This window comes from Hirundo rustica, chromosome 7 (assembly GCF_015227805.2).
Source record: "Hirundo rustica isolate bHirRus1 chromosome 7, bHirRus1.pri.v3, whole genome shotgun sequence".
In the NCBI taxonomy this organism is placed as follows: Eukaryota; Metazoa; Chordata; class Aves; order Passeriformes; family Hirundinidae; genus Hirundo; species Hirundo rustica.
The window spans coordinates 9719867-9734855 of NC_053456.1; the positions used below are offsets into that span (position 1 = coordinate 9719867).

The 14989-nt window shown below is 42.2% G+C and overlaps 1 protein-coding gene across 8 annotated transcripts in view; it reads right to left on the reverse strand.

Moving 5' to 3' along the window:
- Window positions 1–14989, reverse strand: part of KALRN (kalirin RhoGEF kinase) — a 472211-nt gene that overhangs the window by 165574 nt on the left and 291648 nt on the right. For all 8 annotated transcript variants that reach the window (XM_040069425.2, XM_058421255.1, XM_058421256.1 and 5 more), the window contains exons 13-14: window positions 13529–13703; window positions 2551–2746 (exon numbers count right to left, since the gene is read on the reverse strand). In XM_040069425.2, coding sequence (XP_039925359.1) covers window positions 2551–2746; window positions 13529–13703 — 371 coding nt within the window. The remainder of the gene's footprint in view (window positions 1–2550; window positions 2747–13528; window positions 13704–14989) is intronic.

Sequence of the window (14989 nt, forward strand, 5' to 3'; positions counted from 1 at the left end):
CAGTCTGACCCGGTGCGTCACAGAACCACTGAATTTATGGTACCAACATAAGAATGTTCACAGGGTTTTCCACACACTCCGCAGCCTAGTAAGAATCAGTGCTCTAAGTCTGCATCAGATATGCAAAAATCGTGGCTGAATGTCTAAAACCTTCTTTTTCTACCTCTTCAGGACTTCCAAGTGAAAAACACATCACAAATGGCAGCACCTGGATGTGATTCTATCTGACAGACTTGCTGGCTTAAAGGCCTCCAAGACAAAGGACAGAGTGATCAAAATCTAGTCAGTCTCCTGTGTGGCACATTGAAAAGAATAAAGCTCAAAGAGAGTTGTAGGGAAGGGAAGAAACTTGGTTAATTAAGGGTGGCTGGTTAAGTTGAATGGCTCTGGAAAATCACATTTGTTCTGGCTTTATCTTCTGCGGCTACAGCTGAGTTTTGATTGCAGCAGTGGTGACAGTGTACAATAGGAAGAAGCAATAGCAGCTGATTTCCCAGAACCCCTGCAAGGTTTCAGCTCTGGCAGTTAAGAACAATCATCCCCTACTCTATGGACTGAATGGCTGTGATAAAGGATTCAGGAAGAGGGAGTTAAATTAAATCACTTTTTTATGAAGTATAACTGTTTATTGAAGTAAAGCAATAGGCTCCCAAATACTATCCTTCTCCCTCATTTTTCCATTCTCCCAGCATTTAGCATTCCATGCATAGCAGGCATTACCTTTGATTAACTAGAGTTAACTAGATTAACTACATCCCCATGGGATTTCTGCTTCCCTGCTTTTGGGAGCACTGGATTTTTATTGAGTAGGCTTTATAGAAAGTCATCTCAGAGAATCTTACAAAAACATTTTACAATTCATTGAGTTGCTAACCTTTTGTCAGCAACCCACCTCTTGACAAACACAGAATTTATTTATTTTTTATTTTCTAGAAACCAGTCACTGAGGCTCCTGACTGTGCTCTGTTCTGGATCATATTCTTTACCTCTCATGCATCCTTCAGGATGAAAAAACAGACAAAAGAGCACAAACATCTTAACCAATGTCTTAGGATGAGTTTTCTAACACAGAAAGCAAGAAAGCTGAAGCACAGGGCCAGGCATCGTGTGGGCAGATCTCAGAGAGGCTCACACACATGGCTCACAGAATGCACCAAGTTATCTACTTCACAGCATCCTCTTGAAGCAGTCTTCAAGCCTCTGTTGAGTGCAGCCTGCCCAATCAGGCTGGATACTGCCAGATTGTTTTGAAGGTAGGTGCCTAGAGGTAAAATGTTTGCCAAAGAATAACACCATAAAATCCTTTTTATTTCAAACGAGGGAAAGAACAGGAACTGCTCTTGCTTTACACTCTTTCCAAATTTTAGAAGGTTAAAGCACTACACAAATAACATTCACTTCTGGGCTTTATGCAGTGATTAATCTGAATTATGATATTCCTTTTCCAGATGCAAAATTCAAGGATACAATATTTTTGACTCTTTGGATGTATTAGAAATTTTCTTATGCTGAGAAGCAGAGTAAAATCAGACTCCCTGTCAAAATGAATCAGGACTTTCATTTTAGAGCACATCTCAAAGGGCTTTTTGACACCTGAGTTGCTACCTTTAAGTGGACTCTGAAAAGGAGAATTCCAGTACCATTTATCACATTCCCTTTTTAGAGAAAACAATTCCAAGCAGAAATGGCTGGAAACAAGAGTTCCATTTCACGACTGGTTTCAAGGCTCTCATATTTGGATTCTTTCCCAGAGGACTCTTGGATAACTAGATTCTTTCTCCCCTTCCTCTCTTTCCCTTGGGCATCTCTGCACCCTGAAATGGGGAGGTACTCGAATCTGCAGAGAATGAAGCCAGCCCGCCTTGTCGGTTTGACTCTCACTTATTTGCAGTAAGATTAACAAGCTTAGGAGTCTCGAACAACTAGATTTCACCCAGACCTGAGGTCTGACTGCCCAGCTCAAGGATCTGAAGCTCATGACTATGCAGTGCTTGTTTCTGAGCAGGAGCAAGGACAAGAGCTTGTCTTGCCCTCCCCTATCCATCCAATTTGGAGTCAATCACACACTCTGTCCTGCAGCTGTGAAACTTTCTGAATGCAACTTGAAAGTCAGATTCATTTCCTCAATGAGCTCCAGTCTCAAAGAAACAGCAGGTTTTTACATAAAATCCTGAAACAAAATTCTCAAAATCTGTGGAACAGGTCTGGGAGTGGAGAGACAGATACTGCCTATACTGATGTCAAAAGTTGATTTATATGCATTGCGTTATTTTTCATATCTGCTTGCTATACATTTTGGGGGGTTGGGCTTTTTCTTGGGTTTTTTTTGTTTGTTTGTTTGGCTTTTTTTGTGTTTTTTTTTTTTTTTGTGGGTGTATTTTTTGTTGTTGTGGGGTTTATTTTGTTTTGGTTTTTGTTTTGTTTTGGTTTTTTTGGGTTTTTTGTGTGGTTTTTTTTAGTTTGTTTGTTTGTTTGGTTTGGTTTTTGTTGTTGTTGTTGTTTGGTTTTTTTTCCCCACATGTAAAATAGAGATCAAATTGTTCTTCTCACCTGAAGCCTGGACCTCCATAATGTACTGGTGCAAGTCCTGCCCTTGCTGGATGACTTCAAAGGTCATGTTGTTCATGGCCAGTTTCCGCTCAGTGTGACGCTGCAATCGCTGCTCAGCCAGAGTGAGGTCCTCGGTATTGAAATCATTCATTTGCCTCAGCAGATCTTCATTCCAAGCATCCAGCTCTGCTGTAACCTTCATGGGAAGAACACAGACACTCCGGATCAATGAAATATCTCACTCTCAACCGACGTCTGGATCAGAAAATACTTCACATTTTGACATTGATTCAGAAACCTTCAAACTCCAGATCCTGCCTATTCAATGGCAACACTTCACATTTTCCTTAGGTGAGGATCCATGAAAAGATTATCAGTCCAACAAAAACTGTCACCTTCCCTTTCCCTTATGTATTCCAAATGACACTGGAAGAGAATACTCACTATATTCTCACAGATGGTAGAACAAATGTTTCTGAATATATTCAGATAAATGAAAAAATAATGCGCCCAGAATTACAAAACACCCTGCAATCACACAATCCCAAAATGGCCTAAATGTTTCTAAAGCCATTTTGCAACATACTCTATGTTATATATCACAGGTGCAATGCACAACAACACAGAAACATCACACTCAAGGTTTAGGTGAATCACCTACAGATTCACAAACGGTATCTGGCTATAACCAAACACCTGCCAGTAACTCCTGGGAACATGCAAATCTTTGCTTTCTCTGCTTCCTAATTGTGGCACACAGGCTGATGATCTTAGCAGTCCATTTATTGTATCTTCTGCATTTTACCTCTTCCTCCACAGCAGCCAGCTGGTATCAAAGTCCTCCAGTTTTGACTGTGCCATTAAAGCAAGATCAAGTCTCTACCTAAGCAGCCCAATCTTGCCTCAACCTAGGTTCTGCTGCTGCAGGCAAAAAAAGGGAATATGCTAGTGACACTGAATGTGGGAGAGGGGACAAAGGAAATGGGAATTAAGTCATACAGTGCAGAATACAAGTCTTAGAAGGACTGAAAATCATTAAATAAGTGCCTTCTGATTAATAGGTCAATTCCTCATAGCTAGATTCAGGAGAGCTAGAAGTAGGTATCTACATTCCCACTTGTGCACGTTATGACGCTGTGAAAAGCTCTGCTTTTCACTAAAAGTGTTCTTCGGGGCCTGTGTGCAGTGAGATGTTTAGCTTCCTCAAGAACAAAGATTCAAAATTTTCTATTCAGCTTTCCTTTCCAGAAAACATACATTTTATGCAACACAGACCTAGGAAGAGGACACAAATGGACCAGCTCTCAGCCTTTATCACATTAGAATGGACAGGAGCACACAGCTTTGTGCTAGAAAGAAAAAATGCAAATTTTAGGCTCTTTTTTGAGAGAAGCAGAAAAGCAGACTTACTCAATGAAGAACCTGGGACTCAGCTGCAGAGTAGAAGGCAGAGTGTGGATATCCTGAGGGGTTTCTATTTTTCTTCAGCTTGTTCCTTTGCCCATTCCACTCAATTACCTTTAAATAAAAGCTATCTCTATGCTGTCTTTGCCCCCATTCCTGATTCCAGCAGCCTCTGATTCATTCACATATCACAGCAGGAGTCCCTGGACTGAAGACTTTTTGGCAGATTTAACAGTTATGCAAAAATGTCCACAGTTGATGGTGGAGAAGAGTTTAACTAGATACATTTACATTTAGGGACAGATGCTCAGCTAACAGTAATCAGACCTGAGGTGATCTTGACCTCATTTCCAACTATAAACAACAGAATTAATTCAGAGTGAGCGCAGGTTCCTACAGTCATGACAGTAACATGAAGTTCAATGTACAGTCCTTTCTTCACTTTCCAATGGAAAAGCACGTGACATGAGTGAATCAGAAGAACTTTCTTTTGGTAACTTCTCCTCTTGGCTGCAGAAAGGACACTGACCATTACTGCTTTCATTGTTAAATCGACAATAATTTCCATTCCAGCACCGGGTTCTTCCTGACCGTATTGTTTTTTTTTCCCTCAGGTGTGAGTGTCCAAGACAGTTCTGCAGCAGAGACACATTGGCAAACACTTAGGAGACGGATGGCTCCCAGGCAACCAGTGCAGCTTGAGCTCATGGCTGCAACCAGCTTCCACCAGGCTCCATGCACAGAAGGAGCTGCACCCGAACAATGACCTGGCCCTCGTGGGCAATGGAGCTAAAAGAGGTTGTGTTCCATTATCCACACTCCCCAGGTCCAATCAGTGCTCCAGCTAAGGAGGAAAGGACAGCACAGGCAGTGAGAATGCGGGCTGACAAGCAGTGCAGGATGCAAGGCCAGCCCATGGGGCTCCACGTCACGTTAGGGCCAGGAAGAGAGGCTAAGCCTGCACCTGAACAGCTCTGGACAGTCGGACATGTCCAGCAGCAACAAAGCTGTCAGAGTGAGTGCCAGCTCTGCCAGGCCAAGAGCACAGCCACCAGTGCGGGGAAGCAGCCCTTGAGTGAGGGGGGACAAAGGAGTGACAGTCATCCCATGTGCTGGGTCAGGCACAGCGAGAGGTGGAACAACACCAAATTTGTCAGGTACAGGAAGGCTGGGTACATTGCTCTGAGTAACAAACAGATGGCTAGCAGGGAATCTAAAACACAGTAAGGCAAGAAGCAATTGCAGGGCTGTGATAACAACCCAGGGTTCCTGAATCCCAATCTGGTGCCCTATTCCAGAGCACATACTGCTTTGCATATCTCATTAAGACATTTCCTTTTCTGTCTGTACAGACAATGCCCCAAAAATCCCAGCATTTTCTGTACTTCAAACAGGACCATTTAGAAATGGTGCCAGAGTCTGAATTTACTGGTTTGATTTGAGTATAGGGAAAAGGATTTCTTTTCCTTGAGGAAGAAGATGTAATTAGGGAGCTCTGTTAACTACAGCCATATATTTTCAAGTCTATAAAATGGATGCTTTCACAGATTAGTCAGGCCTTGATATCTCAGATAAAACTTGGACTGCATCAAACAGAAGTGTCCTGTCCCCTAAGCTGTGGCAAGACCTAATTGCACTAGACCTCTGCCAGGAATTCTCTCATAAATGAGGGTCACTTGGCCATGAACTTATTTTATTCCCTTTTGACAAAGAAGAATGGCTGATTAGTTTACCCTGTTCGTGTGCTAGCTTTTTTTTTGGTGGGAAGCACTTCTTATTTTATTCAATTTACTTACCAGTGTTAGTGATTCTAAATAGACTTCAGCAACCCTCACATGCAGTGAGAGAAGGGAGGCACTGCTGTAATAGATCTGAGCTCTGCTCTGTTCTGCTGTGTCTTGATAAAGCAGTTGTACCAAAGCAAAAGGGTTGTGAGAGCATCAAGAGCAGCAGTGCAAGGTCTGTGCTAGCACCAGCAGCAGCATTATCCTCTGCTTCCCACATTGTTCCAAGGAAAGCTGCACGACTCACTGTCAGCCACACTTCAGCCAACTCCTTGGAAGGAGCCACTCTCCATTTTTGTGGGTTCTACGAGGTCAGTGGCCAAGAAACAGCTCCCTATTACTAAAGGAAAGTCAAACGACCCAGGAGTACTGTCGAGAGAAAGCCATAAAACTGTTGATTCCACTGAGCCTAGGAGCACATTTTGTCATTCTTCACCTGAAATAGATGCTCCTGGTGCCATAATAATAATATAATGGGAGGAGAAGCAATGCTGGCAGTGAACCCCCTCTACTCTGAAGTGAGATAGGAGATATCCTTCTCAGAGAAATGGAGGAAGCATGTGACTCAATCTGGGTTTGTGTGAGCTCCACGTGGATATACAGACTAAGGCAGCCAGGGCTGTTTTCTGTGCAGACACCGTGACCACAGTCTAGACCACGTAGTCTTTAGGCAGGAATCCCCCTAAAGCAGCAGCTTAATGTATCCAAATTCCCACTGCTGCAATACTGCTGCATTTGCTGCCTCCTGGGTTTGTCATGGTCCAACATCAGTGGGAAATGTGACCAAATGGAGAGGGACATGTTCTTCAGCCCTGGAGAATAATGGAGGTGTAGAGAAGAAGTACACAGGTAAAAAGCAGCAGCAGTAATAATGACAACAGCAGCAGTCCAGGCATCTCATGCCTGCATTGCAGCTTGCTTCTGAATTAGGCCAAAGAGCCTGACAGAGCTGCAGCAGCTGCTGTGCAGGCAATTGTACATCTCCAATAATTTCTTATCCAAATCCTTAAGTATATTTTTTAATGCTGCTGCTCCGATTTTCTACAAAATGGTGCTTCTGAGCTTTGAATGCTGCTTGTTTGGCTTTAAAACTATGTTCAACATCTAAAGTTGTTTCATGTTGTTTAATGACAACCAGAAAATTTTGTTTGCCAGTTGAAGGGGGTGGAGAGGGGAAGTGAGGAATCAAGTGAAAGAAGATAAATGCTATATGGAGAATGAATCACATAGGAGCTGATATTCTGAAGTATGGGCTGAGGAAGGGCATATGAGGAGGAGGGAAGAAAGTTCTATCCTGGGAGCACAAGCTATCAACACAAAGAGAGTGGGTTTGGGAGGGATCTGAAAAGGAGTAAAGATGCCCAGGAAGAATAAGCCAATGTAGGAGGCAGGTTGGAACAAAAATGATGGTGCAAGTAGGAAGAGAAGCAAAGGTGAGAAGAGTGGGTAGAGCATGGGGATGAGCCAGGAGAGGAAAAACAGTCACAAAGGCACAGAGCTGATCTATACTGAAAAGGCAAGATCTACCTCATTTCAAGAGAAAAAAAAAAAAAGTGACAGCCACACAGCTGGGATTAACAGTGAGGATGGATTAGATAAGAGGTAAGATTTGATCCAGGAAGGAATAAAAAAAATATCCAACTCCTGGATGCAGAAGAAATGCCTGTGAGTGCAGAAAAAGTGGAATTATAATAGACTTGGTGAGACCAGCTCTCTAAGGCTCTCACCAGGGAATGGGCACCAGGAATGCCAAGGGTAACAGCATCCAGAGCAGGCTGAAGGAGCAGAGGACTGAATGCAAGAGTCTAAGTGGGTCTAGGAGCAGACTAAGATAGGAAAGGGTAAATGGAACTGTCACTTCTACAGATCATATAAGCAGAAAGTTTGCTGTTCCTCTTTCTCAGGCCTGGGTTTTGGCTGATGCTGTGCAGAATGACAACACTGTCACCCCATTTTCTGACAACAGACAGAGATGTCACACTGGCTTCGTGGGGACCTGAGCCACTCAAGTGTGAAAGGACTGTCACAGTGATGATTCTGCTCTGGTGCTTTTGACTCCTTTGAATCCCAAAAATATCTGGAGCAACAATGGAATTCAGCTCCAAAACGCAGGGTGCTGAGTAGAGCTTAAAGCATTCCTTTCCTTAAAATGAAGTGACATGCAGTTGGAAAACTCAGTATAGATGGAAAAGAGAAACAAAAGCTCACTAAGCATGAAACATTACAGCATCCCAGCTTACAAACAGAAAATGTTGAAATTTCTTTCAAATCTATTTCAAAATCACTGGAACACTTCTTCACACCTGAGTGTCAGGTCTTAGTCAGTGAGGGGGCTAGAAAACATGTTGTACCTTCATGCAGGTAACTAATGCTCTTGAAAGGTTCTGCTGGTGTTAGAAACCTGGAATGGAACACTCAAATGAATTGTAAATAACAGCCAAATTAGCTGCTGTGAAAGCTGGCTCCTGTTTCCTCCATGCTCAGGGATTGTTGTGAACAGCCAGAAGAAGCAGCAAGAGAAATCAAGGTTGAAAAATTTAATTAGCAGGTGAAATGAAGCCAAAGAAATTGAGTGGGGGAAAATTAGATATCCAGCAGGTGAAAATTTTAGTGATCATGTTTTTTTTTTTTTTTTTTTTTTTTTTTTTTTTTTTTTTTAATATAACAAACAGCTTACAAGAGCCAATTTATACTGTGCAGTGGGAACCCCCTTAATCCCTCCCAGGACTGTCTTGGTGTAGGAATCACATCACTCTAAGACTACAGAACACAGATTCTGTCTAGCACTTCACATTGTAGGAAAAGAAACAATACATGCAAGGGAAGGAGCTGGACTCTTCTGGGAAAGGGAGAAGGAAGGTTTTTTTGAGATAACCAACAAATGTTGCTGGACATGTATTGGCTGAGATCATTCCAGTTCTTAGTCACAGCATTCTATAGAGGCCTACAGGTGAATTTGATAATCTCTCTACAAAAGCTTAAAGGGAAAAATATGTGTAAAGACTCTGCATGGCAGTAATTTTGTAGGGGTTGCAACTCAGTGCATGTTACCATTTGGTTCTCATACATTTATTCAGCATGGTGCTGTACATTTGCATTCACTCAAATAATGGTTAGTAAGCCTTTAAATTACTATTTCTGAACCAAGGGACAAAGGATACTTGACAGATCTTCCTAAGGATGTTACTCTGGAGCAAGACTGTGCTTTGTGTGTATAACAGACTCAGCGTGGTGCCAGCACTGCTGCTGATCCCTGCCAGCCTTCACCCCTGCAGACTCACTCCTGATTCCCTCGTAGCGGATCAGCTCCCACATTCACATTCCATGAAATCTCCCGAGTCACCTGGCTGGCTGCACAAACTCAGCTGAAGCCTGTATTATATAGAAAGACCAACCATATAATCCCAACGACCCCATCTTGTTTTGATAGGTGCCGTGGCTTGGTAAAGGAATAAAACCTATCAGGCATCAGAGTTAGACACATTTCCTAAATAAAGGATGGGCTGTCATCTTGTGGTGTTAAAACTTAGGGCAGAAGAGCCTCCCGTAGGGACAGCCAGGGTCTCTCATGTTTCTGTTATGTCTGTTTTCAGGTGTTGCCATAGTTTGGATTTCAGAACTTACCCCAAGAACCTAGAGTGTAAATATCAGTCAATGTAATGAGATTAAGGCAAGAAAGAACAGGCAGCACACGCTATGGGCCTGTGCATTTGTACCAAATTCATATCTATCAAACTTGTCATGACTCCAGTACAACACAAAAGCTGCCTGTGAGGCTTAAAAGTCCTAAATGAACACAGCTGGTCTGCCCTGCCAAAGAAATAGGCAGGTGGCTTCTCTTAAAGGAATGTATTTTTCCTGAAAATGCAACAATGGTTGGCAGATTTCACTGAAGTACAAGATCAAGAATGCCTAAATAGATAGAAGTAAGTGTTGATTGTGCAGTAATCATTAATCCTGAAGTTTGTCTGGACTCCAAATCTCTGTTAGGATGCAAAGATTATGGAAAAGCTCAAAAAACCAGGAGGGCTACAAAACAGATTGGCACTTTAGGAAGGAGTGGCAGAGGAATGGCTTATGTGATCAATGGCACATATTTCAGTATTTGGTGAGAACAGACAAAGCAGGGTAGGTAGGTCCCAAAGAACAAAAGACAGACATTTCCCTAAACAAAACAGCAAATCACTCATTTGCAATTTGTGAATTTTTAAAAGTCCTAATATTTTGCCTGCATTATTAATTAGAAAGGAGAGAGCGAGCAGCAGGGAAAATTAACAGAACTGAAAATGTTCAGTACCAAAACTGGATGGAAAGAGACAACACAAGATGTAACTGTCTTCTGAGGCTGAGCTCTAACGCGCAGCCTTCCCTAAAGCTGTTGGAAGCAGATGGCCTCCCACAGCTGCATCTCTCCAGCTTCCACTAGAGAGATGCCAATGTTCCTCCCGCCAGAGTTGCCAGGGAAGGGTCCTCATGGCAAGGGATTCCCTGGAGCACAAGAACCAACGATCCAGGAACAGACACCTGAGGGGGGGAATGTGATCACGACACGCAAAGCAACCACACGGAGACGAGAGATTTCGCAGGGCAGAGATGTTCCTCCAAGAGAGCCCAAGGCTGAGCTAAGGCCGAGAGACCCTCTGCCTGTTTATTTCTTACTTTTTATACATTTGTGGGTCTGGCTGTGGATTGGCTTCTGGAGTTATCACCTCCCAGCCGAATGGTTAGACTAACTGTTAGTTACAATTGTTTTCAGGTTAGAAATATGCAAATGAAGGACAGAGAATGAAAAACAAAGGATTTGTTTATGTTACATGTGTGAGAAAAGGCAAAAACTGCTACTAATATTGTACAGAAGCTAAAAAGTCTGACTCCATCTTATGAACAATTAAAAGGCTTTAAAAAGCTCAGAAAAACCAGGGTGACAGGGAATGGGAAACTCAGCGCTTGATAAGGCAGAAGGAGCAATGGAGATAAAGGTGTTCAAGAGTGGGAGGACAATGAGGAGAAAGAGGAGGAGGAGCACGCACGTTCTGCAGGCAGTTTGTGCGAGTGCAGGAAGGATTAACACAGCTGCAGCAAGTAGAGGTCTTTCACTGAGGACATGTTCAATATGGCACTGCTCTCTGGACAGATGGAAGGGGGCTTATCTGGACTAGAAATGGAGAAATTCATTTGACCATCAATCATACTGGTACACATTATTCCACAATTCTTAATCTATGTGGGATCCAGGCTATTATGGAAAATTAAAACCTAAATACATTTCCAGTCATAGCTCAAGCTACTTGCCTTTAGTAGAAAGAAATACTACATTTCCTGTTTTACATGTCTTTTTCCCTCAGTAACTTGGAATAGTCAACCGTCAGAAATACTACATGCTTCTAAATTATGGTGATAAAAAAATCTTTTTGTTTCTCAACAACAGCATGAGCTAATTCTGATAATTCTTGTGACAGTTTCCTACTGACTTGGAATCTTCATTATACGGCTGAGGCAACTGACTGCAATCTACTTTCTAAGCACCATTACTGTGTCAATTTGAGCCAATTCAGCTATTGTTTGAAATGCATAGCATACATGTGTTATTTAACATTCTATTTCAAACTGCCTTTGTTTTATTATCCATCAAACTGTCTTTCTTGTTTAAGCACTGACTGTACTCAGAAATTTAAGATACTGATCTGGATATGTTTTTCACTGTGTTTTCAGTAGGAATTGTCATAATTATTCTAAAATAAAAAAATATTTTTCTGAGAGAGGGAGCTTTCCAAATAGAATCACCTGCCTATAGACTCTCTAAGAAACATGCTCTCAGATTTCCATGTAATATTAATCTTGCAGAGGGAATTCAGATGTCCATATGATAAAAAATAGCAAATCTACAATGACAACTAAGTGGCGATTTTCTTTGAAATCCTTTCTTGCTAATCTGATTTTAGAAGACTCTGAATCACAGTTCCAATTTTAAATATCTTAATGTATCACAGCCGCTCCATTCTGTGAATATACAGGAGTAGGATCTATGCAGAAACAAATCAAAGGTATCCACCAAGTATTTCCATATTGGTATCCAATGTGAGGGGAATAATGTAAGTTACATCCTCTCCTGATGCCTCAGTTGCCCCATCAGTAAAGTAATGCCTGGTAGTGACACTCTTTGATTGAAAGACTATTTACAAAGAAAAAGAATTTGAGAACAGTGACTTGTTTTAATATTTTTTTAAAGATTTTTCCTTAAATCAGCACAATTAAAGGTTCAGACCTTAAATCTGCAGTGAAACAGGCTGAGACCTTAATGAATATCTCACATGGGTTTACCATGCACTGTCTACAAACACATTTGGGCGTTCTAGAAACACATATTGGTTGTCTCCTTTTTTTAAAATTTTAATTTTTGAAAACACAGGTGCCATTTACAGGTATGTTCAAGCACAGCTTTCACACCCGTTTACCTCTTTAGAGTAAAACTCTTGATTACTCAGCATCTGCCACACCAACATGTATAAAAAGTATCTTCTATTTAAATACAGGAGATAACATACTTTGCTGAAAAGAGCAGTATCTGACATGAAATAGATACATTTATATATTTATACACAAATACAAAGAAAGCTGCCTCTCAATAGCAAGGAGGCTGCACATAACTGGTAAGTAAATGCAAGTATTCTATTTTACACAATTAACAAGCGCTGCAGGACAGATTGCAGTGAAACACCTCACTGTGCAGTCTCAACAGAAAAGCTCAGATATTCCTCTCTGATTTCTGTGTCTGGCATTCAGCTACAGAACAGGACACCTTTCAGGCAACTGGATACCAGCTTCCTGCCTTTTATTCCAGGATAATTCATCATGCCATGGCTTAAACACAAAACAAGAGCATTCTAAACCTCCCATCAGTTACCAGCACCCACCTAGAGACTACCTTCAGATTTACAAACAATAACTTCAGGAATGCACCATCCTCAAACACTTACAGGTGCTCCCTGAACTGAACAAGCACCGGGGGGGATGCAGCAGGAGGGAGGAACACACCACAAAGGACACAAGCACCGACACCAGTCTCATGGACTCTCTGTACAAGTTAACATACATTTTGGTTTTTTTCATCTCCTATCAGAACTACAGAAAGTAATTACTGAGATTGGCTGGAATCTCTTCAAAATTTCTCAGTCCAAGAATACCCCAATATTTTGATGAATTTTCCATCCAGTGTTTTTGATTCCAAAACAGAAGTACAAAACAGAACTTAAAGACCTTTTTTTTTTTTTTTTTTTTCCCCACAAGGACATAAAAACGCCCCTTTAATTTTCCTCTTTATTTTTTTCTCTTTTTAAAAGAAAACCACTGCAGTCTCTAAAAAGCTCATCTTTTAAATATCCTTTCCTTTTAGGCAAAACATGTTTTTTTCTCTCTATGGTTTAAAGACAGGTGTGTATCTGAAGAGACAAACCTCACTAATGAGTGACACAGAACTTTTAGATCTCTGAGTGACTCATGACAACAGGGAGTTGTAAGAGGCATCTCACAAAGATTCTGTGCAAAGCAGGCAGATTCCCAGCACAGTCAGGTGAGCACCTGTGCACCCATTTCAGTGCATTCTGGCAGCTTATCCTAAGGCATGCTTTAGGTCCAACAGTCTGAATTACAGCCCAGTTGTAACTCTCTCTCCCCCTCACTGGACAGCTGAGCAGAATCAAACAGCTCAAGAGTTCCCTCACAGGGTATGTTCCCATATCCTCTCTCTCCCACAGCTCTCCCCACCCTCAGGTCACGCAGCCAGCTCTTACCTCAATGGTGTACTGCTCAAAAATCCGGAGCTGAAGGAAAATGTCTAGCTTAATCTTCCTCTCATGGAAGAGCTCTTCCATCTGTACCTGGGCCTCGTCGAGCTGCTGGAGGACGGATTCGATGTGGCTGATGGAGCTGTTGTGGGGGGTCTTGTTGCTGGAAACGGCAGAGTCCCTGTAGCAAGGCAGAGAGCAGGGCTAAAGCTCAGCTTTGAGGCAGGCTAAAGAGCAAGAACGACACATCTGTGATTCTGTGTGCTCCTGAGGTGCAAACCCAAGCACAGAGGGCTGAGGGCAGGTGTCTGCAACACTCATCTCCTGTACTCGCCGAAGTCCTGTGGCCCCCGAGCTCGGCACAAAGTTTGAGCAGGGGGATCATCCTTTCTTGTGTGGTGACATTGCGACCTGGCACACTTGGGAGGGGCAGGGGAGGAGATGGCACACCAGTCTCAAAGGCTCTCTTGAGACTGGCTGGCAAACACCTTTGATGCTGCAGGGTCCCCTGCTCCTGCCTGTACTCACATCAAACTGAGATGCTATTCAGTCACATGGACCTTTCTTTACAAGTTAATTTTCTGCATTTGCCCTATTACTTACAGACTAACTCAATCAGAATTCTAAGTATTTTAGACCAATGGCCAGGGATGCCTTGGTATCCTCTGAATAACGTAGTATAGCAATGGATACAGAATACAGTGCAAAAAAACCCCAACACCCTTTCAAAAACCCCAAGAGAGATTCTGACTTGTCTTTTCATTGGGGGAAGTGAAAGGAGATGTGACTGTGACAGGTCAGATACTGCTGCAGTTACATTTTCCATTTACAGGCAGCAGAAGGGAGCAAACCCTTCCACTGGTGGGCCAGGACCAAGGGAGATTTGCTGCACTTGAAAGTTTATCACAGGCACAGAAAAGTCCTGACAGTTCCTTTTCTGTTTGTGCTTTCATGTATATTACTAGGCTCACCTACACTCTGCTATGTCTTCAGCAATTTCTTTTTTCAGTGACTATTTTATGGATAAATAACATTTACAGATGTAAAGAACTGAAATTTATCCCCAAATGTTCCACACAAGGTCCCTCAACTTTCAGAAGGGCCAGAGAGGAAATTCTGAAGCCAAAATTTAATCTTGGCTTTGGCACATTGGCTAAAACAAGATTCAGATGCAAGTACTACTGATTTCCCTTGCTTACATGGGAATATTACATCCATATTTCTCTCTCCAGGTGTTATGGTTTCTGCCCCACCCTGTCTGTTTTCATATTCTTGGTGATCACAGGATCTCTGCCTCCACATTAGAGCTGCACAGTCTGCACAGAGGAAGGAGGAATGAAAATAAATTCAGATTTTGAAACTACAGCTTAATCTGAGGCTGCATCCAATCAAGTCCTGTTTCCTTCAGTCAGCACCTGTCTTCTATAAAAGGACATGAAATAGTCTTCACTCAGATGCAGGATTATT